This window comes from Anser cygnoides, unplaced genomic scaffold (genome assembly GCF_040182565.1).
Source record: "Anser cygnoides isolate HZ-2024a breed goose unplaced genomic scaffold, Taihu_goose_T2T_genome scaffold_43_1, whole genome shotgun sequence".
NCBI classification, from domain to species: Eukaryota; Metazoa; Chordata; class Aves; order Anseriformes; family Anatidae; genus Anser; species Anser cygnoides.
In genome coordinates, this window is record NW_027103067.1 from 581,559 (window position 1) to 606,029 (window position 24,471).

Sequence of the window (24,471 nt, forward strand, 5' to 3'; positions counted from 1 at the left end):
CCCCAAAGGGGGGAGAAAACACCCCAAAGGGGGGGAGAAATACCCCAAAAATGGGGAAAACCCACCCAAAACGGGGAGAAAATATCAAAAAATGAAGATAAAATCCCCCAAATGGGGAGCTGGGAATATCCAAAAATGAGGAGCGGGGACCCCAAAATGGGGAGAAAAGACCCCAAAATGGGGAGAAAAGACCCCAAAATGGGAGCTGGGTCCCCAAAAGAGGGAGAAAAGACCCCAAAATGGAGAGAAAAGACCCCAAAACGGGGTCTTTATGGAGGGCTCCCCATGTTTACGTAGGGTCCCCAGTGTTTACACAGGGTCCCCGATATTTACGTAGGGCCCACCCACGTTTACATAGGGCCCCCCCATGTTTATGATCCATGTTTATGTAGGGCCCCCCAATGTTCAGGTAAGCCCCTCCATGTTTACGTAGAACCCCCAATATTTACATAGTACCCTTAATGTTTACGTAGGACCCCCCAGTGTTTACGTAGGGTCCCCCATGTTTACGTAGGACCCCCCATGTTTATGTAGGACCCCCCATGTTTACGTAGGACCCCGATGTTTACATAAGGCCCCCCCAATGTTTATGTAGGACCCCCCAATGTTTATGTAGGACCCCCCATGTTTATGTAGGACCCCAATATTTATGGAGGGCCCCCCAATGTTTACGTAGGACCCCCCCATGTTTATGTAGGACCCCAATGTTTACATAGGGCCCCCCATGTTTACGTAGGACCCCCCCAATGTTTATGTAGGACCCCAATGTTTACATAGGGCCCCCCATGTTTACGTAGAGCCCCCCCAATGTTTATGTAGGACCCCAATGTTTACATAGGGCCCCCCATGTTTACGTAGGGCCCCCCCAATGTTTACGCAGGACCCCCAATGTTTATGTAGGACCCCCCATGTTTACGTAGGGCCCCCCAATGTTTTTGTAGGGCCCCCCGTGTTTACGTAGGACCCCCCTCACCTTGGGGACCCGCGCGTAGCGCCCGGTGCGGGTGTCGCGGATGGCGCAGACGTCCAGCACCTCCACCTCCTGGGGGGGGGCACCCGTCAGCACCCCCCCAGAGATCCCAGTGCCCCCCAGTAGCTCCCAGTGCCCCCCCCATTAATACCCAGTATCCCAGTGCCCCCCCCATTAGCTCCCAGTACCCCCCCATTACATCCCAGTATCCCAGTGCCCCCCCATTACCTCCCAGTGCCCCCCCCATTACTTCCCAGTATCCCAGTACTCCCCCAATTGGCTTCCAGTGCCCCCCCACTACCTACCAGTATCCCAGTGTCCCCCCATTACCTCCCAGTACCCCCCATTACCTCCCAGTGCCCCCCCCATTAATTCCCAGTATCCCAGTGCCCCCCTTCACTGTCTCCCAGTGCCCCCCCCATTACCTCCCAGTGCCCCCCCATTAATTCCCAGTATCCCAGTGCCCCCCCCCCAACTGGCTCCCAGTGCCCCCCCATTACCTCCCAGTGCCCCCGCCATTAATTCCCAGTATCCCAGTGCCCCCCCCAACTGGCTCCCAGTACCCCCCCATTACCTCCCAGTGCCCCCCATTAATTCCCAGTACCCCAGTACCCCCCCATTACCTCCCAGTGCCCCGCCATTAATTCCCAGTACCCCAGTGCCCCCCCCCAACTGGCTCCCAGTACCCCCCCATTACCTCCCAGTGCCCCCACCATTAATTCCCACTATCCCAGTGCCCCCCCCCAACTGGCTCCCAGTGCCCCCCCCCAACTGGCTCCCAGTGCCCCCCCCCATTACTTCCCAGTATCCCAGTGCCCCCCATTACCTCCCACTGCCCCCGCCATTAATTCCCAGTACCCCAGTGCCCCCCCCAACTGGCTCCCAGTACCCCCCCCATTACCTCCCAGTGCCCCCCCCATTAATTCCCAGTATCCCAGTGCCCCCCCCATTACCTCCCAGTACCCCCACATTACATCCCAGTATCCCAGTGCCCCCCATTACCTCCCAGTGCCCCCCCATTAATTCCCAGTATCCCAGTGCCCCCCATTACCTCCCAGTGCCCCCCCATTACCTCCCAATATCCCAGTGCCCCCCCCATTACCTCCCAGTGCCCCCCCCATTACATCCCAGTATCCCAGTGCCCCCATTATATCCCAGTGCCCCCCATTAATTCCCAGTATCCCAGTGCCCCCCCCCATTACATCCCAGTGCCCCCCCCATTAACTCCAGTGCCCCCCCCATTACATCCCAGTATCCCAGTGCCCCCCCCCCCCGCTGGCTCCCAGCCTCCGGCCGCTTCCGCCCATGGGGGAGGGGCGGGGGGGCACTTCCTGGAGGGGGGGGAGGGGCGTGGAAAGGTCCCCCCCCCCGCGCCCCCCCCCTCCCCGTGTCCCCCCCCCCCCCCGTCCCATCCGGTGCCGGGGCCGGGAGATAAGGAGCGGGGTTCCGGGGGGGGGGGGGGCAAAAAGGGGGGGCAGAAGGGGGGGGCAGGGGGGGGCGGAATGGGGGGGGCAGAAAGGGGGGGGATTTTGGGGACCCCAGGAGGGTTTTGGGGGGGGATCTGAAGGATTTTGGGGTTCGGGGGGGGGATTTTGGGGTGGGGGGGCTCAGAAAGGGGGGGGGGGGACCCCAGAGGAATTGGGGGGGGATTTTGGGGACCCCAGGAGGGTTTTGGGGGGGTTCTGAAGGATTTTGGGGTTCTGGGGGGGGGATTTTGGGGTCAGGGCAGGGGGAGCAGGTTGGGGGGGTGCTGGGGGGGGTGCTGGGGGGGTCGAGGTTTTGGGGTGCCCCCCCTTTTTTTTGGGGGGGGGGGGTCCTCACCATGCTGGGGCCGTTCCAGTAGAGGTAGAAGCCGTCGGCGTCGACCCGCAGCGTCACCAGGGTGCGGGTCGGGGGGTCCTGGGGGGGGGCTCGGGGTCAGGGGGACCCCAAAATCCACCCCCCCCTCCGCTCCCCCAATCCCCCCCCGCCCCCAAAATTCCCCCCCCCGGCCTCCCAAAGGCTGCTGGGGGGGCCCCAAAAGCAGCGTCCCTAAAAATCCTACAGAGAACCCCCAAAACCCCGCAGGGGGACCCCAAAAGCACCGGGTTTGGCCCCAAAACCACACAGGGGGACCCCAAAAGGACTCGGGGATGCTACAGGGACCCCAAAAGCGCCGGGTTTGGCCCCAAAACCATGCAGGGAGCCCCAGGGGAACCCCAAAACCCCATAGGGGGGACCCCAAAATCACTCAGGGATGCCACAGGGACCCCAAAACCACCGGGTTTGGCCCCAAAACCACACAGGGGGACCCCAAAAGCACTCGGGGATGCTACAGGGACCCCAAAAACACGGGGTTTGGCCCCAAAACCACGCAGGGGCACCCCAAAAGCACCCAGAGAGCTCCAAGAGACCCCAAAAGCACCAGGTTTTGCCCTAAAACCATCCCAGGACACCCCAAAAGTGTCCAAGGAGCCCCCAGGGGACCCCAAAACCATCAGGACCCCCCCCCACCTGCCAGGGAGCCCCAAAACCACCCAAGAACACGCCAAAAACCTGCAGGAAACCCCACAAGACCCCCCCAAAACCATTCAGGAAGCTCCAAATGACCCCAAAACCATGAAGGGGACCCCAAAATCACCCAAGAGCACCCCAAAACCATGCAGGGAGCCCCAAAAGATCCCAAAACCATGCAGGGAGTCCAAATGACCCCAAAACACCCAAGGACACCCCAAAGCCATCCAGGGAGTCGTAAATGACCCCAAAAACCATACAGGAAGCCCAAAAGACCCCAAAACCCTGAAGGGGACCCCAAATGATCCCAAAACCACCCAAGAACACCCCAAAACCATGCAAGGAGCCCCAAACGACCCCAAAACCATGCAAGAAATCCTAAAAGACCCCAAAACCACGCAGGAATCTCCAAAAGACCCCAAAACCACGAAGGGGACCCCAAAAGACCCCGAAAACATCCAAGAACACCCTAAAACCATCCAGGGAACCCTAAACGACCCCAAAAAACCACGCAGCAAGCCCCAGAATACCCCCAAACCACCCAAGAGCACCCCAAAACCATCCAGGGAGCCCTAAATGACCCCAAAATCCATGCGGGAATCCTTGAAAGACCCCAAAACCAAGCAGGAAGCCCTAAAAGACCCCAAAACCCTAACGGGAACCCCAAATGACCCCCAAAACACCCAAGAACACCCCAAAACCATCCAGGGAGCCCTAAATGACCCCAAAAAACACGCAGGAAGCCACAAAAGACCCCAAAACCATGACGGGGACCCCAAATGACCCCCGACCACCCCAAAACCGCCCGGGGAGCCCTAAATGACCCCAAAACCATGCAAGGGGCCCCAAAAGACCCCGAAACACCCCAAAACACCCCAACCCCCCCCCCCAGGAGCCCCAAACGACCCCAAAACCACCCCAAACCCCCCCCAGGGACCCCAAAACCGTCAGGATCCCCCCCCCGGCACCCCTGAAATCCCGCAGGGAGCCCCCCCAGGGCCCCCCCAAACTGTGGGGTGGGGCTTTTAGGGGGGGGCAGCCCTTCCGCGCGGACTTTGCCCCCCCATAAAATAATTCCCCCCCCCCCCCACGTGGAAAAAGGGGGGGGGCGGCGTCCAAGGGCACCCCAAAAGGGCCGGGGGGGGGGGGAATGGGGGAACCCCTTAAGCTGGGGGGGGGGCCAGGAGGGGGCCGCGCGCCCCCCTGACCCCATAAAACGCCCCCGACCCCATAAAACGCCCCCCCCCCCCCAAAATCAAAGGGATCTGGGTCACCCCACCCCCCTCATTCCGCAATGCCGAAATTGGGGCAAAACGAGGCGATTTTGGGGGCGCTGCGGGATTTACGGGGGGGGGTCCCCCAGGGGGGCATCGCCCCGGAGGAGTGAAAATCCCGATTTTTGTCCCCAAAACGGGGATGGGGTTTGTACGCGTGGAAATGGGGTCAAGGGGGGGGGTGCCCCAAAATTTGGAGGGGGGGGGGTAATGGGGTGGGGGTGTGGTACTGGGGGGCCCTGCGGGGTCCTGGGGGGTTGGGGGGGCTTTTGGGGACGTTTTGTGAGGTTTTGGGGGCATTTTATAGGATTTGGGGGGACTTGGGGGGCTTCGGGGTAGATTGGGAGGACAAAAAAAAAAAATGGGGCTAATTTTGGGGCGGTTCAGGTGGATTTAGGATGGTTTGGGGGAAAATCGGGGAGATTTGGGATTTGGGGGTGTTTTTTGGGGGGGGGTTAGGGAGCCCAGAATGCTCCCCGTGGTGATTTTGGGGTGGATTTTAGTGTTTTGAGGCAACCCCGGCTGTTCTGAAGCTTCCCTGCGGATCTGGGGGTTTTGGGGGCGGTTTGGGGTTTTTTGGGGTGCTGCTGGAGGCGGCTTTGGGGCGGTTTGGGGCATTTTGAAGGCTTTGGGGTGATTTCGGGGGGGGTGTGCGGGGTAAGTTTGGGGCCTGAAATGGGGGATTTGGGGGTTTTGGGGGGGTTTGGAGGAGGTCTGGGGGGATTTGGGGATTATTTGGGGCTTTGGGGTGATTTAGGGGCGATACGGGGAAAATACGGAGCTTTGACGGAAGTTTGGGGTCTCAGCAGGTTTTGGGGTGCGTTTTGGGGTGATTTGGGGTTTTTTGAATGGGTTTGGGGTGATTCGGGGGTTTTGGAGTGCTTTGGAGGGATATGGGTGTGTTTTGGGGTGATTTAGGGGTTTTTGAGGGGTTTTGAGGTGATTTGGGGCTGAGCTGGAGGATTTGGGTGATTTGGGGCAGATTCGGGGCATCGCGGGGGGGTTTGGGGCAGATTTGGGGCAGATTTGGGGCTTTTGGGGTGGGTTTTGGGACGACTTGGAGGGTTTGGGGTGGGGTAGGCACAAATTGGGGTTTTCAGAGCAGGTTTTGGGATGACTTAGGGGGTCTGGGAGAGGCGTTTTTGGGGTGAATTAGGGAGTTTTGGGACAGCTTTGGGGGCAGTTTCAAAGGTTTTGGGGACGTTTTGGAGGATTTTGGGGTGGCTTGGGGGTTTTGGGGTGGCTTTTTTGGGGGGCTTTGGGGTGGGATATGGGGGGTTTGGGGCAGGATTTGGGGTGTTTTGGGGTGGCTTTGGGAGATTTTGGGGCGGGATTTGGGGTTTTGGGGTGAGATTTGGGGATTTCTGGGGTGGTTTTGGGACGGGTTTTTGGGGCGGTTGGGGGTTTTTAGGGGGTGGTTTTGGGGTGGATTATAGGGGTCTGGTTTTTGGGGTCGTTTGGGGGTTTGGGGGGCAGGATTTGGGGGTTTGGGGACAGGATTTAGGGCTTTTGGGGCAGGATTTGGGGGGTCCTGGGGTGGTTTTGGGGTGGTTTAGGGCTTTGGGGGCAGGATTTGGGGTTTTGGGGGCAGGGTTTTGGGGTGATTTGATTTTTTTCGGGGGTAGTTTTGGCTTTTGGGGCGGGATTTGGGGCTTTGGGGACGGAATATGGGGGTTCGGGGCAGGTTTTGGGGGCGATCTGAGGCTTTTGGGGCTCTGTTCCTCCCCTGAGCGTTCGGGGGGGGGGGATTTGGGGCCGATTTTGGGGCCATTTCTCGCTTTTTCAGCATCTCCGAGGGCACCCCGCGGGGCTCGGGGGGCTCCGGGGGGGGGGTCCCGGGAGTCTCGGGGGGGTCCCGGGGAGGTCTTGGGGGTCTCGAGGGGGTCTCGGGGGGATCCCGGGAGTCTCGGGGGGTTCTCGGGGGGGTCCCAGGGATCTCGGGGGGGTCCCGGGGGGATCCCGGGGGGGTCCCGGGGGGATCCCGGGGGTCCCGCGGGGGTTCCAGGGGTGTCCCTGGGGGGTCTCGGGGGAGTCCCAGGGGGGTTCCGGGGGTCTCGGGGGTCTCGAGGGGGTCCCCGGGGGGGTCTCGGGGGGGTCCCGGGGAGGTCCCGGGGGTCCCGGGGGGGTCCCGGGGGGTCTCGGGGGGTTCCGGGGGTCCCGGAGGGATCTCGGGGGGGTCCCGGGGGGGGTCCCGGGGGCCTCACCTCGTCCCACCGGATGAATTTGCTGCCCCCCACCAGCATCGGGGGCACCCGCGGCGGCTCCAACGGGAGCGGGGCCGGGGCCGGGGCCGGGCGCGGCGCCGCCATGGCTGCGGCCGGGCCGGGCCGGGGGGCGGGGCCAAACCGGGCGAGGGGGCGGGGCCAAGGGGCCGCGCTGCTCCGTGATTGGGTGGCGACGGGGGGGAGGGGGCGGGGACTGGGAGCGGCGGGCGCGCGCGCGGGGCTGGGAGGGAGGGGGCGTGGTTTGGGGGCGGAGGGGGCGTGGTCTAGGGGAGGGGGCGTGGCCTCACAGGGCGAGTTAGGACTCAGGGAGGGGGCGTGGTCTCAAGGAGGGGGCGTGGTCTCAGTGAGGGGGCGTGGTCTCAGTGAGGGGGCGTGGTCTCAAGGAGGGGGCGTGGTTTCAAGGAGGGGGCGTGGTCAATAAGGGGCGCGGTCTCATTGGGGGCGTGGTCTTATTGGAGGCGTGGTCTCGCCGAATGGAATTAGTCCACGGGGGCGTGGTCTCGCGGAAGGGGCGTGGCCTGGCGGACCGGGGCGTGGCCCCGCGCCGCCGCGTGGCCGCTTTAAGCGCCGGGCCCCACCGCCCGCGTGGCCGCTTTAAGGGGGCGTGGCCGGCGCCTCTCGGCGGCACAAAGGAGCGCGCGGCGGCAGCGGCGGCCGCCGCTTAGGCCCACCGGCGGGCGGGGGTGGTGGGGGTCGGTGAGGTCATTTCCGCTTCCGGCGCGGCCGGTTCCGGTTCCGGTCCGGCGCCGGCTGGGCTGGGCTGGGCATGGCGGCGCCGTGCGGCGGCCCGGGCCCCCCCGAGCCCCCCGCGGCGGCCGCCGCCGGACCGGGGCCGGGGCCGAGCGGCGGGGCCGGGCCCCGCGTTTGTTTCGCGGCCGGGCCGGAGGCGGCGGAGGAGGCGGCGGGGAGGCGGCAGGGGAAGGTGACGGTGCGCTACGACCGGCGGGGAGCTCCGCAAGCGGCTGCACCTCGAGGAGTGGATCCTGGCGCAGCTCACGGCGCTCTACGACTGCCGGGTACCGGCGCCGCGCCCCTTAGGCCCCGCCCCCCCCGCCCGGTATCCCCCAGGCCACGCCCCCCTTGCCCCGGTAATCCCCAGGCACCGCCCCCCGGGCCCGGTGTCGTCTTAGGGTCCCGCCCCCCCGTGCCTCCGCCGCCGCGCCCCCTTAGGCCCCGCCCTTCCCTCCCGGTATCCCCCAGGCCACGCCCCCTTGCCCCGGTAATCCCCAAGCCCCACTCCCCGGGCCCGGTATCCCCAAAAGCCCCGCCCCCTAGCCCCGGTAACCCCTCTTAGGCCTGCCCACTCTCCAGGCCACGCCCCCATGCCCGGTGACCCCCCAGGCCATGCCCCCCTCTCCGGTAACCCCTTAAACCCCACCCCCGTATCCCCAAGGCCACGCCCCTCTTAGACCCCGCCCACTTTCCGGGCCCCACCCCCAGGCCGGTAACCCCTCAGGGCCCACCCCCGTGCCCTTTGACCCCCCCAGGCTCCGCCCTCTGCCCCCAGTATTCCCAAAGCCCTGCCCCCCTAGTCCTGGTAACCCCTTTTAGGCCACGCCCACTCTCCAGGCCCCGCCCAACTGGCCCAGTGACCCCCCCAGGCCATGCCCCTGGTCTGGTAACCCCTTAGGCCACGCCCCCTCAGGCCCAGAGGCCTCTGAAGCCCCACCCACTCTCTATGCCCCGCCCCCTGGCTCAGCAATTCCATTAGGCCCCACCCACCCCCTGAAGCCCCGCCCCTTGGTCCCGGTATCCCCCCAAGGCCCCCCCAGCTCAGTGACCCCTTCGGCCCCGCCCACCCGCCTGCAACCACTTAGGCCCCGCCCTGCCTCTTAGGCCACACCCACTGCACCCAGTAGCCCATTAAGCCCCGCCCACCAGGGCCTGGTATCCCCTTGAGGCCCTGCCCCCAAGGCCCAGTAACCCCTTAGGCCCCGCCCACCCTCTTAGGCCCTGCCCCCAGCTCGGTACCACCTTAGGCCCCGCCCACTCTCTTAATTACTCTTAATCTAAGAGGATTAAGAGTAATCCTCTTAAGCTCCTCCCACTTAGGCAGGTGACCCCCCCCAAGCCCCGCCCACCCTTAGGCCCCACCCACTCCTCCTGGTAACCCCCTCAGGCCCCGCCCCCAATCCCAGTGACCCCCATTAAGCCCCGCCCCCACCTGATGACCCCCTTAGGCCCCGCCCCCATCCTGGTACTCCCTTTAGGCCCCGCCTACTCCCTTTAGGCCCCGCCTACTCCCTTTAGGCCCCGCCTACTCCCTTTAGGCCCCGCCTACTCCCTTTAGGCCCCGCCTACTCCCTTTAGGCCCCGCCTACTCCCTTTAGGCCCCGCCTACTCCCTTTAGGCCCCGCCTACTCCCTTTAGGCCCCGCCTACTCCCTTTAGGCCCCGCCTACTCCCTTTAGGCCCCGCCTACTCCCTTTAGGCCCCGCCCCCATCCCAGTAACCTCTTAGGCCCCGCCCCCATCCTGGTACCCCCTTTAGGCCACACCCCCTGTCCCATTGGCCCCTTTAGGCTCCACCCACTTCCTTAGGCCCCGCCCCCTTAAGCCTGATTACCCACCCTTGCCCAATCCCGTTAGGCCCCGCCCCCATCCCAGTACCCTCTTAGGCCCCGCCCACCCTCTTAGGCCCCGCCCACCCTCTTAGGCCCCGCCCACCCTCTTAGGCCCCGCCCACCCTCTTAGGCCCCGCCCACCCTCTTAGGCCCCGCCCACCCTCTTAGGCCCCGCCCACCCTCTTAGGCCCCGCCCACCCTCTTAGGCCCCGCCCACCCTCTTAGGCCCCGCCACCCTCTTAGGCCCCGCCCACCCTCTTAGGCCCCGCCCACCCTCTTAGGCCCCGCCCACCCTCTTAGGCCCCGCCCACCCTCTTAGGCCCCGCCCACCCTCTTAGGCCCCGCCCACCCTCTTAGGCCCCGCCCACCCTCTTAGGCCCCGCCCACCCTCTTAGGCCCCGCCCACCCTCTTAGGCCCCGCCCACCCTCTTAGGCCCCGCCCACCCTCTTAGGCCCCGCCCACCCTCTTAGGCCCCGCCCACCCTCTTAGGCCCCGCCCACCCTCTTAGGCCCCGCCCACCCTCTTAGGCCCGCCCACCCTCTTAGGCCCCGCCCACCCTCTTAGGCCCGCCCACCCTCTTAGGCCCCGCCCACCCTCTTAGGCCCCGCCCACCCTCTTAGGCCCCGCCCACCCTCTTAGGCCCCGCCCACCCTCTTAGGCCCCGCCCACCCTCTTAGGCCCCGCCCACCCTCTTAGGCCCCGCCCACCCTCTTAGGCCCCCGCCCACCCTCTTAGGCCCCGCCCACCCCTCTTAGGCCCCGCCCACCCTCTTAGGCCCCGCCCACCCTCTTAGGCCCCGCCCACCCTCTTAGGCCCCGCCCCCGTCCCAACCCTCTTAGGCCCCGCCCACCCTCTTAGGCCCCGCCACCCTCTTAGGCCCCGCCCACCCTCTTAGGCCCCGCCCACCCTCTTAGGCCCGCCCACCCTCTTAGGCCCCGCCCACCCTCTTAGGCCCCGCCCACCCTCTTAGGCCCCGCCCACCCTCTTAGGCCCCGCCCACCCTCTTAGGCCCCGCCCCCCACCCTCTTAGGCCCCTCCCCCTGCTCCCCAGGCCCCCCCTCTTCCAAGGCCCCCCCCACGTGGGCTGGGGTCCCCTGGCTTCAAGCCCCCCCCCCTCTTTTTTATTGCCCCCCCCTCTTTTTATTGCCCCCCCCTTTTTATCGGAGCCCTTTTATATTTTACAGTTGCCCCCCCCCTTTTACTGGGGGCCCCCCCTTTATATTTTTTATCAGCCCCCCCCCCCTTTTTATTGCCCCCCCTTTTCATTGGGGCCCCTTTATATTTTACATTGCCCCCCCCCCATTTTATTGGGAGCCCCCCCTTTTATTGCCCCCCCCCCTTTATATTTATTTTTGCCCCCCTTTTATTGGGGCCCCCCCTTTACATTTTATATTTGCCCCCTTTTTATTGGGCCCCCCCTTTTTATATGGGCCCCTTTATATTTGACTTTGCCCCCCCCATTTTATTGGGAGCCCCCCCTTTTATTGCCCCCCCCTTTATATTTATTTTTGTCCCCATTTTATTGGGACCCCCCCCATTATTGTCCCCCCCCCCCCCTTTACAGTTTCTATTTGGCCCCCTTTTATCGGGGCCCCCTTTTATTGCCCCCCCATATTTATTTTTGCCCCCCCCCCCCTTTTTTTTGTGTCCCCCCCCCCCAGGAGGAGGGAGATCCCGGAGCTGGAGATCGACGTGGACGAGCTGCTGGAGATGGAGAGCGACGGCGCCCGCAGCGCCCGCGTGCAGGTACCCCAAAACCCCAGGGGGGGGCCCCAAAACCCAGGGGGGGGCCCAAAACCCCCTGGGGGGGGGGGCCAAAACCGGGGGGGCCCCCCCAAATCTCAGGGAACCCCCCCAAAACTCCCCCTGGAATCACAGGAGCAAGTAATACAGGGGGTCCCCCCCAATTTTAGGGGTCCCCCCCATTTTAGGGGACCCCCCCCGAGTTTTGGGGTCCCCCCACAGCCCAGGGGGTGCCCCAATAATTCGGGGGGGGTCCCCAAAATGCTGCAGAATACACAAATCCTGCTTTTTTCTCCCCAAAAGCTTGGCAGGGGAAAAAGGAGGTGATTTGGGGGGGGGGGGGGGGGGGGGGATTTTCCCTCAAATTTGGGGGGCCCCCCTCTAATTTTGGGGGGTTCTGAAATCCTGGGGGGGGGGGTCACAAATTTGGGGGTGCCCCCGAAACCCTTGGGATGCCCCCGAACTTGAGCAGGAAAAGGGGGTTTGCCCCAAAAAGGGGGCTCGCCCCTCAATATTTTGGGGCGAATCTGCCCGATTTTGGGGTCCCCCTTCACTTTTGGGGTCCCCCCAATTTGGGAGGGGCCCCAAACCCCCCCCCTTAAACCCCAATTTTCCCTTTTAATAGGAAATCCTGGTTGACTGTTACAAGCCCACAGAGGTAAGTGGGGGGGGGGGGATGGGGGGGGGCACCCCAAGTTCTGGGTCCCCTTTTTTGGGGTCCCCCCCTTCGGTTTTGGGGTCCCCCCCACCCATTAACCCTTTCCTCCCCGCAGGCGTTCGTCTGTGACCTGCTGGACAAGATCCGGGGGATGCAGAAGCTCAACACCCCCCAAAAGAAGTGACCCCCCCCTCCCCCCCCCCCATCAATTTTTTTTTGGGGGTGGGGGGGGTCACCCCTCAATTTTTGGGGGGCCGACCCCAAAACGTGGGACCCCAATTTCAGGGTCCCCCTGCAGCGATAATCACAGCCCCCCCCCCTCAATCTGCCTCCCCCCCCCCCCCATGAACACGGTTTTGGGGTTTGGGGGGGGGGGGCTCCAGGGGGTGTTTTGGGGTCCCCTGGACCCGGGGCGGGGGCGGGGCACATTTTTTTGGGGTGCTTTTCTAGTTTTTTTCAATTCTTCCGTGACTTTTTGGGGTTGTTTTTATATGGATTTAATAAACGGCGTTTTGACATTTCGGGGCGCGTGGTGTTTGGGGACCCCCCCCCTCCCCCCCCCCAAAATCCCTGGGGACCCCCAAATCCATGGGGACCCCCATGCCCCCCCCCCCCCCCCAAAAAAAATAACAATCACAACAGGTTCCAATTCGCCCGTTTATTGCCCCAAATCCCCCCCCCAGCCCCCCCCCCCCAAATTTGACACCCCAGCTTTAAGGGGGGGACCCCATGACTTGGGGACCCCCCCTGCCTTCTTTAGGGGGGGACCCCCACTTTTGGGGGCCCCCCCCTATAGCTCCGGGCGCCGCTCGATCTTCAGCAGCTCCACCTCGAAGATGAGCACGGCCCCCCCTGCGGAAAGGGCGTCGGGATCCCAAATTAGCCTCTTTTCACCCCAAAATCCACCCCGCAAACACCTAAATCCCCATTTTTCACCCCAAAAATCTAACTCTGAGCTCTCCAAATCCCCCTTTTCACCCCAAAAATCACCCCCGAACTCCCCAACCCCCCCCGTTCACCTAAAAAATCCAGCCCTGAACCCCCCAAATCCCCCTTTTCATCCCCAAACCCAGCCCTAATCCCCAAATTCCCATTTTCTCCCCCAAAATCCAGCTGTGAATCCCCAAATCCCGCTCTTTTCACCCCAAAAATCCAGCCCTGAATGCCAAATCCTCTTTTCAACCTAAAACCCAGCCTTAAATCCCATTCTCCACCCCCAAATCCAGCCCTAAATCTCAAATCCCCCTTTTTACCCCAAAATCCAACCCTAAACCCCCAGACCCTCATTTTTTAACCCCAAAATCCACCCCTGAACTCCCCAAATCCCTTTTTCACCCCCAAATCCACCCCTGAAATCCCTAATCCCCACTCTTCATCCCAAAATCCAGCCCTAAATCCCAAATCCTGCTTTTTACCCCCAAATCCTCCTTTCACCCCAAAATCCAACCCTGAACCCCCAGACCCTCCTCTTTTCACCCCAAAACCCAACCCTGAACCCCCAAATCCTTCTCTTTTTACCCCAAAATCTCACCCTAAACCCCCAAATCCTGATCTTTTCACCCCAAAATCTACCTCTGAACCCCCCAAACCCCTTTTTCAGCCCAAAATCCAACCCCAAACTCCCCAAATTCTCCTTTTCACCCCCAAAATCCAACCCTAAACCCCAGATCCTCCAGTTTTCACCCCAAAATCCAATCGTAAGCCCCCCAATTCTCTTTTCACCCCAAAACCAAACCCTAAAATCCACCCCTAAACCCCCAAATCCTTTTCCTTTCACCCTAAAATCCACCCCTAAACCCCCAAATCCTCCAGTTTTCACCCCAAAATCCAATTGTAAACCCCCCAATTCTCCTCTTTTCACCCCAAAACCAAACCCTAACCCCTAAAATCCACCCCTGAACCCCCAAATCCTCTTGTTTTCACCCTAAAATCCACCCCTGAACCCCCAAATCCTCTTCATCCTAAAATCCACCCTAAATCCCAAATCCTCCAGTTTTCACCCCAAAATCCAATCGTAAACCCCCAGATTCTCCTCTTTTCACCCCAAAACCAAACCCTAACCCCTAAAATCCACCCCTGAACCCCCAAATCCTCTTGTTTTCACCCTAAAATCCACCCCTAAACCCCCAAATCCTCCTCTTTTCACCCCAACCCCCTCCAGAACCCCAAATCTCCGCTTTTTACCCCAAAAAAAAAGCCCCCAGGACCCCCCAACCCCCTTTTCACCCTACCCCCCCAAACCCCCCTTTAATCCCCCAAACCGCCCAAATCCCCCTTTTTTTTCCCCCCAACCCCCTCCCCCAGCCCCAAATTCCCCTTTTTCACCCCAAAACCCACCCCCAGGAGACTGGGACTCACCTGGGATTTTTGGGGGGGCCCCGCGGTCACCGTAACCTGGGGGGGGGGGGGGGCAGTGTCGGGGGGGGGGCAGTATTGGGGTCCCCACCCCAAACCCTCAAATTTTAGGTTTTCACCCCAAATTTCACCTCCCTAATCGGGGTCCCCCCATTTTGCCCCCCCCCCCATTTTTTGGGTTCCACCATTCCCCCCCCCCATTTTAAGAGCACCCCCAATTTGGGGACCCCCCCTATTTTTGGGGACCCCCAATTGCCCCCCCCCACCATTCCAGGGTGCCCCCCACCCTTTTAGGAGACCCCCCCCATCTCAGGGCCCCCCCGTTTTTGCCCTCCCCCCCCCTTTTTGGAGCCCCCCCCCCCATTTCAGGAGCCCCCCCTGCTTCAGGGTCCCCCCCCCCCATTTTTGCCCCCCCATTTCAGACCCCCCCCCATGTTATTTTTGCCCCCCCATTTCAGGGTGCCCCCCATTTCAGGGTCCCCCCCCATTTCAGATCCCCCCCCCAATTTTATTTTGACCCCCCCCCATTTCAGGGTTCCCCCCTTCCCCCCCCCCAATTCAGACCCCCCCCCCCCCCCCAGTTTTATTCCCCATTTAATTTTTTGTCCCCCCCATCCCAGGGTCCCCCCCACACTCCCCCCATTTTTGCCCCCCATTTCAGACCCCCCTTTAATTTTTGCCCCCCCCCATGCCAGCATCCCCCCCATTTTTGCCCCCCCATTTCAGGGTTCCCCCATTTCAGGGTTCCCCCCCCCCCTTTCCCCCCTTTCCCCCATCTCAGACCCCCCCCCCCATTTTATTTTGCCCCCCCCTGCTCCCCCTTTCCCATCTCAGACCCCCCCATTTTATTTCTGCCCCCCCATTTTATTTCTGCCCCCCATTTCAGACCCCCCCATTTTATTTCTGCCCCCCCATTTTATTTCTGCCCCCCATTTCAGACCCCCCCCATTTTATTTCTGCCCCCATCTCAGACCCCCCCCAATTTTTGCCCCCCTCACCCCAGGCTCCCCCTTTCCCATCTCAGACCCCCCATTTTATTTCTGCCCCCCCATTTTATTTCTGCCCCCCCATTTCAGACCCCCCCATTTTATTTCTGCCCCCCCCCATTTTATTTCTGCCCCCATCTCAGACCCCCCCATTTTATTTTGCCCCCCCCATTTTATTTTGCCCCCCCCTCACCCAGCTCCGGGGGGATGACCAGCTTCCTCTTCTCCCCTTCGCACATCCTGGGGGGGGGAGAAGGGGGGCAGGTTTTTTGGGGGGGGGTCCCCAACTTTGCCCCCCCCCCCAGGCCCCCCCCAGGCCCGGCCCTACCCCAGCAGCCCCTGGTCCCAGCCCTTGATGACCTGCCCGGTGCCCAGCGAGAAGACGAACGGCTGCCCCCGGCTCAGGCTGCTGTCGAACTGGGAGCCGTCCTCCAGGCGGCCCTGCCACCAGTACGGACCAGTAAGGACCAGTAAGGACCAGTACGGACCAGTATAGACCCATATGGGCCATCACCAGCCGGTACGAGCCCCTGCAAACCCCTAAACAGCGACAAAACCCCCTCGTAAGGTGCTGCTCCCAGAATAAATTGCAGTTCTGAAAGCAGTAGAAACCAGTATGGACCAGTAGAAGCCAGTACAGACCAGTAAGAACCAGTACAAACCAGTAAGAACAAGTACAGGTCATCCCCAGCCTGTACAAGCCCCTACAAACCCATAAACAGCGACAACCCCCCCCCCCCCCGTAAGGTGCTGCTCCCAGGATAAATTGCAGTTCTGAAAGCAGCAGAAACCAGTATGAACCAGTACAAACCAGTACAGACCAGTACGAACCAGTATAGACCCATATGGGCCATCACCAGCCGGTACGAGCCCCTACAAACCCATGAACAGTGACAGAACCGCCCTACAAACCAGTACAAAGTGTTGACCCCAGGAAAAATTGCAGTCCTGAAACCAGTACAAACCAGTTTGGACCAGTACAAACCAGTACGGATCAGTAAGAACCAGCACGAACCACTACAGACCCGTACGGACCAGTACACACATAACAGGTCCCCCACTCCTCCCAGCTCCTCCCATTCTCTCCCAATCCCATACAGTACACACATAACGGGTCCCCCCACCCCTCCCAGTCCCTCCCAGTATAAACCAGTCCCTCCCAGTCCCATACAGTACATGTATAACAGGTCCCCACACCCCTCCCAGTCCCTCCCAGTCCCCCCCGGCCCCCCAGTCCCTCCCAATCCCATACAATACACATATAACGGGTCCCCCCGCCCCTCCCAGTACAAACCAGTACAAACCAGTACAAACCAGTATGGCCCAGTACCGTGTAGTGCATGTGCAGCAGGTCCCCGCGCCGGGAGCGCACCCCGCAGCCCTCCGGGCGCCGCCGCACCCCGATCTGCACCCGGCGCCGCGCCTCGGGGCCCGGCTCCGCCGCCAGCGCCAGCGCCAGCGCCAGGGCCCAGCGCCACATCTGGGGGGCAACGGGGGGGCACCCCAAAAACAATGGGGTCACCGGGGGGCACCCCAAAACCAGGCGGGGGTCACCCCAAAAAGGGGGGTCACAGGGGGCACCCCAAAAAAGGGGGGTAATCAGGGGGCACCCCAAAAAAATGGGGTCGCTGGGGGCATCCCAAAAACAGGGGGGTCACCGGGAGCACCCCAAAAACAATGGGGTCACCCCAAAAAGGGGGGTCATCGGGGGGCACCCCAAAGCCAGGGGGGCACCCAAAAAAGGGGGGTCACAGGGGGTACCCCAAAAAGAATGGGGTCAGTGGGGGCATCCCTAAAGCAATGGGGTCACCCCAAAAAGGGTGGGTCACGGGGGCACCCCAAAAAGGGGTGGTCGTGGGGCACCCCAAAAAGGGGGTCACCAGGGGTCACCCCAAAAGGGGGGTCATGGGGGCACCCCAAAACGGGTGGTCGTGGGGGGCACCCCAAAAGGGGGTCACCGGGGTCACCCCAAAAACAATGGGGTCACCGGGGGCACCCCAAAAGGGGGGGCCACAGGGGGTGCCCCAAAAAGGAAGGGTTACAGGGGGCACCCCAAAAGGGGGGTCACAGGGGCGCCCCAAAAATGGGGGTCACAGGGGTCACCCCAAAAACAATGGGGTCACCGGGGGGGCACCCCAAAAGGGGGTCAGCACCCCAGGGGCGCACGGGGCCATAAAGGGGGGAGGGACCCCCCAAAATGGAGCCCCCCGAAAGTTGAGGGCCCCCCCCGTGGGGGCAAAGACCCCCCCAGCCGGGAGCCCCCCAACATGGGTGAGACCCCCCCAAAGAGTGGGGCCCCCCATAACGAGGGGGACCCCCAAAATGGGGCCCCCATACAGCCGGGACCCCCCCATAAAGTGGGCCCCCCCCCCCAGAGATAGGGACCCCCAAAATGCCCCCCCATAGGCTGAGGACCCCCATATTTCTGCCCCCCCCCCATAACCTGAGCCCCCCCCTCCAATAAAGACCCCCAAAATGGACCCCCCCAATATGGCCGCCCCCCCCCCAGGAAAAAGGCCCCCCCTCCCCCCGCGAAGCCCCCCAAAACCGCCCCCCCGGGGCTGAGACCCCCCCCGAAGCCCCCCAGGCCCCCCCAATTCCCTCCCCCCCCGGGCCCCCGGACCCCCCAATTCCCCTGCCACCCCCCCCCCAGACCCCCCCCCAAATCCCCTCCCCCCCCCGGAACCCCCCCCGCCCCCCCCTTGTTTCCCTCCGGCCCCCCCACCTCCGCACCGCTCCCCCGCTCGGCGCCACGTGACCGGCGCTGGCCCACGTGACCGGCACCGCCAATCAGGGGACCGAAGGGGAGGGGGCGTGGTCGGAAATGAGGCGGGCACGTGAACGGATGTGGTTCCCGGACACGGAAGCGGAAGGTGGCGGCGGGCGGGCGGCAGGGCCCGGGGCGGCGTTCCCATGGTAACGGCAACGGAGCCCCCCCCCCCCGCCCGCGGGGCTCATTAGCATGTCATTAGCATAAGACCACTCAGCGGGGGTCAGGCGGTGCGGGGCGGGGCCGGGGGGTTGGAGAAGGGGCGGGGCCTGTGGGGGGCGGGGCCTGCGCGGGGGCGGGGCCAGGAACTGGGTGGGCGGGGTTACGGTTTAGGCGGGACCGGGATGGGGGCGTGGCCTACGGAGCTGTGGGCGGGGCCAGGAGAGCCGGGGGCGGGGCCTAGGACTTAGTGGGTGGGGCATGGGCGTGGCCTGTGGACGATGGGCGGGGCTTAGCTGCAGTGGGCGGGGCCTGATGGCGGGGGCGGGGCCTGGTGGTAGTGGGCGGGGCCTGGGCCACCCTCCTCCCCCAGCAGCCACCAAGGGGCCCCTAATTAACATATTAATGAGCTTCCGGCCCCGCCTTAATTACCCGGGGGTCACCGCGGGAGTCAGTAAGGGTGTAATTAGTGCCCAGAGCAATTAGCGCTAAGTTTGTAATTAAGGGTAATTAGTAATGAATTAATGTTATTTGGCGTTAATTGGTGTTAATTAGCATTAATTGTTTTTTCTTTCCGTTACAGGTTCCGCTCCTGCTGGGCTCATGCAAGGAAACCATCAGCTGGGTGCTAATTAAGCGTTAATTACGCATTAATGAAGCCTTAACTAAGCCTAAGTAAGCCTCAGTTAACCCCAATTAAGTCTCAATTAATCCTGATTAAACCTTAAATGAAGTAACTAGCCACGATCTAACCCTAACTAAGCCTTAACTGGCCCCAATAAAACCTTGACCAATACTAAGTAATACTAATTAGACCCTAACAATAGTAAAAACTTAATTAATACCAACTGACTCCTCCAATTAATACTAATTAACCCTGATTAAGCGATTAACTTCCCCAAATAACAGCAATTAACCAATTAACATCCTAATAAACACTAATTAACTGCTCATTAACACAAATTAATCCCTAACTAACAATGACTAACCCCTAATTAACACTATTTACCGCCTAATTAACACAAACTAACTCCTAATCAACATTAATGAACCCTCAGTAAAAGTAATTGATTACTGATAAATACTAATTAACACCAGTTAACACCAAATAATACCAATTAATTCCCAATTTACAGCAATTAATCCTAAATTAATACCAAGCAACGCTAATTAACCCCCAGTTAGCTGTGCTTGATCCCTAATTAGCCCCAATTAACCCTAATTAAGCCCCCCATGCAGCGCTGACGCCCAAGGACGTCGCCATGCTGCCCCGCCGCTGGCTCTGCACGAGGTGAGCCCCCGTCACGTGACCCCGCCCCCGTCTCGTGACCCCCACTCCCCCGTCACGTGACCCAGGCGCACCCCTGTCACGTGACGGGCCGGTGCCCCCCGCAGGGCGCCCCCCCGGACCCATACCAGGTGCTGGGGGTTCCGCCCGGAGCCTCCCCCGAGCAGATCCGGGCGGCCTTCCTGCAGCGCTGCAAGGAGGTGGGGGCACTGGGAGGGACTGGGGGGGTCTGGGGGGGCATTGGAGGGGCACTGGGAGGGATTGGGAGGCACTGGGGAGGGGACTGGGGGGGGATTGGGAGAGTGCTGGGGGTGCACTGGGAGGGACTGGGAGGGGATTGGGGGGTACTGGGAGGGGATTGGCGGGCACTGGGAGGGACTGGGGGAGGTCTGGGGGGTACTGGGAGGGGATTGGGGGGCACTGGGAGGGACTGGGAGCACTGGGAGGGGTCGGGGGGCATTGGGAGGCACTGGGAGGCACTGGAAGTACTGGGAGGGGACTGCAGGGAAGTGGGGGGGGGGGGCTAGGGGGGAACTGGGAGGGACTGGGGAGGGGATTAGGGGTGCACTGGGAGGGACTGGGGGGGCATTGGGGGTGCACTGGGAGGGACTGGGACAGGACTTGGAGGGACTAGGGGGCATTGGGGGTGCACTGGGAGGGACTGGGAGGGGACTGGGGGGACTGGGAGAGTGCTGGGGGGAACTGGGAGGGACTGGGAGGGGATAGGGGGGTACTGGGAGGGAACTGGGGGGGCACTGGTGGTCTGGGGGGTACTGGGAGCACTGGGAGGGGATTGGGGGCATTGGGGGTGCACTGGGAGAGGACTGGGGGTTACTGGGGGGATTGGGGGCACTGGGAGGGGTCTGGGGGGTACTGGGAGGGCATTGGGGACCCCTCCCTTTGCCCCCCCGATTTCGGGACCCCCCCCTTAATTTGGGGTCCCCCCCTTAATTTGGGGTCCCCCCCCCATTTTGGGGTCCCCCCCAGGTGCACCCCGACGGGGACCCCGCCGACCCCTCCCGCCACGGCCGCTTCCAGCGCCTGGCCGAGGCCTACGGGGCCCTGCGCCGCCGCCCCCCCCGGCCCCCCCCCGCCGGGGAGACCCCCGGGGAGACCCCCCCCCGCCCCGGGGCCCCCCCCGCACCAGGACCACCGGCGCTGCCCCCCCGCCACGGTAATTGGGGGGGGGGGGGGGGGGGGGGGCGGGGGGAGCCTGGGGGGCCGGGGGGGCTGGGGGGGCTGGGGGGGGTCCTCGGGGGGTCTTGGGGAGAGGAGGGGGGGGGGTCCTGGGGGGGCCGAGGGGGGCTGGGGGGGTCTTGGGGGGGGTCTTGGGGGGTTCAATGGGGCCGGGGTGGTTGGGGGGGGGGCCTGGGGGGTCCTACGGGGGCTGGGGGGGCGGTGGGGGTCTGGAGGGGCCGGGGGGGGGGGGTCCTGGGGGGGGTCTTGGGGGGGTTCAATGGGTCTGGGGGGGTTGGGGGGGGGGGGGTCCTGGGGGGGCTGGGGGGGTCCTGGGGGGGGTCCTATGGGGGCTGGGGGGTCCTGGGGGGGCTGGGGGGGGGGGGCTGGGGGGTCCTGGGGGGTCCTATGGGGGCTGGGGGGTCCTGGGGGGGCGGATGGGGGCTGGGGGGTCCAGGGGGTCTGGGGGGTCCTGGGGGGTCTTGGGGCTCTGGGGGGTTCCGGGGGGTCCTGGGGGTCCTGGGGGGCGGATGGGGGCTGGGGGGGCTGGGGGGTCTTGGGAGGTCTCTGGGGGGCCCCAGGGGTCTTGGGGGGGTTCAATGGGTGGGGGTCCGGGGGGGGTCTTGGGGGGTCGGGGCGGGGGGATTGGGGCTGGGGGGGGGTCCTGGGGGTCCCACGGGTGCTGCTCTCTCGGGGGGGGGTCACTCACTCCCCCCCCCCCAGCTCCCGGTACTGGTCCCAGTTCCCGCCCCCGGGCCCCCCCGCCCCCCCCCAGCGGCGCCGGGTGCTGGGGCTCTGCCTGCTGCTGGCGGCCCTGGGGGCGGCCGCGCACGGCCTGGCCTACAGGTGGGGGGCACCCATGGGTGGGGGGAACCCGGGGGGGGGGGCACCCGGGGGGGGGGGGCACCGGGGGGGGCACCCAGGGGCGGGGGGGCAGAAGGGGGGAGCCTATGGGTGGGGGAGCCCGTGGGGGGGACCTATGGGGGAGAAACTGATGGGGCACCTATGGGGGGGCACCCATGGGTGGGGGGGGGGCACCCGGGGTGGGGGGGGGGGGGCACCCGGGGGTGGGGGGGGCACCCACTGGGGGGAGCCCGTGGGGGGGGAGGAATGGGGGGGAGAGGAATGGGGGGCACCCATGGGGGGGACACCTATGGGGGGGGGGCACCCATGGGTGGGGGGGCACCCATGGGTGGGGGGGCACCCGGGGGGGCACCCATGGGGGGGGGGCATATGGGGGGGAAACCCATGGGGGGGACATATGGGGGAGAAAGGGATGGGGCACCCATGGGTGGGGGGGCACCTATGAGTGGGGGAGCACCTATGGGGGGGCAGCCGGGGGGGGCACCCATTGGGGGCGGGGTGGGCACCCAGGGGTGAGGGGGGAACCGGGGGGGGGCACACATGGGGGTGGGGGGGTGCAGGGGGAGGGAGCCCATGGGGTGGGGGGGGGGCACTCATGGGTGGGGGCGGGGGGCACCCAGGGGTGGGGGGGCCTATGGGTGGGGGGGTGGGCACCCATGGGTGGGGGAGGGGCAGGGGGGCACCCACTGGGGGGGAGCCCATTGGGGGGGACCTATGGGGGGGGCACACCCCTGGCCCCCCCAGTCCCTCCCAGTGCTCCCGGTCCAACCCAGTCCAACCCAGTACCACTGGGTGCCCACCCAGCAGCCCCCCGGCCCCTCCCAGTGCTCCCAGTCCAGCCCAGTATAAACCAGTATAATGGGTTGCACAGCCCCCAGCCCCTCCCAGTGCTCCCAGTCCAACCCAGTATTACTGGGTGCCCACCCAGCAGCCCCCCAGCCCCTCCCAGTGCTCCCAGTCCAACCCAGTCCAACCCAGTACCACTGGGTGCCCCCCCAGCAGCCCCCCCGGCCCCCCCAGCCCCTCCCAGTGCTCCCAGTCCAACCCAGTATAAACCAGTATCACTGGTTGCACACCCCCCGGCCCCCCAGCCCCTCCCAGTGCTCCCAGTCCAACCCAGTACCACTGGGAGCCCCCCAGCAGCCCCCCCGGCCCCCCCAGTCCCTCCCAGTGCTCCCAGTCCAACCCAGTATCACTGGGTGCCCCCCCAGCAGCCCCCCGGCCCCCCCAGTCCCTCCCAGTGCTCCCAGTCCAACCCAGTACAAACCAGTATCACTGGGTGCCCCCCAGCAGCCCCCAGCCCCCCCAACCCCTCCCAGTGCTCCCCAGTCCAACCCAGTATACACCATTATCACTGGTTGCACACCCCCGGCCCCCCCCAGCCCCTCCCAGTGCTCCCAGTCCAACCCAGTACCACTGGGAGCCCCCCAGCAGCCCCCCCGGCCCCCCCAGTCCCTCCCAGTGCTCCCAGTCCAACCCAGTATTACTGGGTGCCCACCCAGCAGCCCCCTCAGGCCCTCCCAGTGCTCCCAGTCCAACCCAGTCCAACCCAGTACCACTGGGTGCCCCCCCAGCAGCCCCCCCAGCCCCCCCAACCCCTCCCAGTGCTCCCAGTCCAACCCAGAACACACCAGTATCACTGGGTGCTCCCCCAGCAGCCCCCCGGCCCCCCAGTCCCTCCCAGTGTTCCCAGTCCAACCCAGTACAAACCAGTATCACAGGTTACACAGCCCCCGCCCCCCCAGCCCCCCCAGTCCCTCCCAGTGCTCCCAGTCCAACCCAGTGCCCCCCAGGTACGTGGCGGGTGCCCACAGCGCCTTCATGGACGAGCGGGACCGGGCGCTGACGGCCGCCTACGAGAGGAGCCGGGCGCGGTGCGGGGGGGCCCATGGGTGCTGGGGGGTCCCATGGGTGCGGGGGGGTCCCATGGGTGCTGGGGGGTCCATAGGTGCTTGGGGGGTCCCAGGGGTGCTGGGGAGCCCATGGGTGCTTGGGGGGTCCCAGGGGTGCTGGGGGGTGTGGAGAACTGGGAGGGAAATGGATTCGGGGGGGGGCACAGGGGTTTTGGGGGGAGGTCCCTGGGTCCCAGGGGTGCCGGGGGGTCCCGTGGGTGCGGGGGGGGCATGGGTGCTCGGGGGGGTCCTATGGGCACGGGGGTCCCATGGGTGCTGGGGGGGGTCCTAGGGGTGCTGGGGAGGGGTTAATGGGTGCTGGGGGGTCCCATGGGTGATGGGGGTCCTATGGGTGCTGGGGGGGGTCCCATGGGTGCTGGAAAGGGTTCAATGGGTGCTAAGGGGGGTCCTATGGGTGTTGGGGGGGTGCCAACCCCTCCCCTCGCCCCCCCCGCCCCCCCCCCCAGGGCCGGCTCCCGGCAGGAGGTGCTGCAGCGGCTGCGGGAGGCGCGGCGGGGCCGGGGGGGGCGCGGGGGGAATAAATCCTGAGCCCCCCCCCAAACAGCCCCGCGTGTGGCCTCTGCTTGGGGGGGGGGGATTTGGGGGGGCTTTGGGGACGGGGGGGGACGGGGGGAATTGGGGACGGGGGGGGTACGGGGGGACATTGGGGGTGGGGGGCTTTGGGGACGGGGGGGGACATGGGAGGGCTTGGGGGGGCTTTGGGGACACGGGGGGGGTTGTGGCCGGGGGGGCTTTTAGGACCGGGGGGCCACGGGGGGGGGGCACGGGGGGTGTTTGAGGGGCATGGGGGGGCTTTGGGGACACGGGGGGGGGGGAATTGGGGATGGGGGCAACGGGGGGGCTGGGGGGCTTTGGGGGCATGGGGGGGGCCCGGGGGCACTGGGGACACGGGGGGGGCACGGGGGGGCTTTGGGGACATGGGGGGGCTCGGGGGGCACAGGGGACACGGGGGGCTCTTGGGGGGGGGGGCACTGGGGACGTTGGGGACATGGCCACGGGGGGGGCACGGGGGGGGGCACGGGGCCCGTGGGACC

At 64.4% G+C, this 24,471-nt stretch overlaps 3 protein-coding genes and 1 long non-coding RNA gene across 5 annotated transcripts in view; 2 read left to right on the forward strand and 2 right to left on the reverse strand.

The window, feature by feature from the left end:
* LOC125181800 (1-phosphatidylinositol 4,5-bisphosphate phosphodiesterase beta-3-like) overlaps positions 1–7,072 on the reverse strand; it is a 37,216-nt gene extending 30,144 nt beyond the window's left edge. The window contains 3 exon segments of the mRNA XM_066989185.1: positions 974–1,042; positions 2,792–2,869; positions 6,942–7,072. Of these exon segments, the coding sequence (XP_066845286.1) occupies positions 974–1,042; positions 2,792–2,869; positions 6,942–7,046 (252 nt within the window). The 5' untranslated portion in view covers positions 7,047–7,072.
* Positions 7,073–7,644: 572 nt separating this feature from the next.
* On the forward strand, positions 7,645–12,447 carry LOC136789208 (protein phosphatase 1 regulatory subunit 14B-like). Its single transcript, XM_066989186.1, is given in 7 exon segments — positions 7,645–7,908; positions 7,910–8,050; positions 8,356–8,406; positions 8,514–8,580; positions 11,090–11,271; positions 11,894–11,926; positions 12,042–12,447. Coding segments are annotated over 7 exon segments (723 nt in total). The 5' UTR covers positions 7,645–7,728; the 3' UTR covers positions 12,111–12,447.
* Positions 12,448–12,617: 170 nt separating this feature from the next.
* LOC136789268 (peptidyl-prolyl cis-trans isomerase FKBP2-like) lies at positions 12,618–18,119 on the reverse strand. Of its 2 annotated transcripts, none has more exons than XM_066989304.1 (6): positions 18,001–18,025; positions 16,598–16,747; positions 15,596–15,708; positions 15,461–15,507; positions 14,285–14,320; positions 12,618–12,778 (listed from the first exon to the last, which is right to left on the reverse strand). In XM_066989304.1, the coding sequence occupies exons 2-6, from the start codon at positions 16,745–16,747 to the stop codon at positions 12,717–12,719; spliced, it is 408 nt and encodes a 135-aa protein (XP_066845405.1). In that variant the 5' UTR covers positions 18,001–18,025; the 3' UTR covers positions 12,618–12,716. The 2 variants fall into 2 exon arrangements, with proteins under 2 accessions (XP_066845405.1, XP_066845404.1); XM_066989303.1 differs by having other exon boundaries at positions 12,621–12,778; positions 17,993–18,119.
* Positions 18,085–23,974, forward strand: LOC136789282 (uncharacterized). Its single transcript, XR_010828122.1, has 7 exons — positions 18,085–18,183; positions 18,780–19,487; positions 19,592–19,684; positions 20,472–20,658; positions 21,384–21,506; positions 23,318–23,398; positions 23,884–23,974. It is a non-coding gene; the product is annotated as an uncharacterized lncRNA (long non-coding RNA).
* Positions 23,975–24,471: the final 497 nt, after the last annotated feature.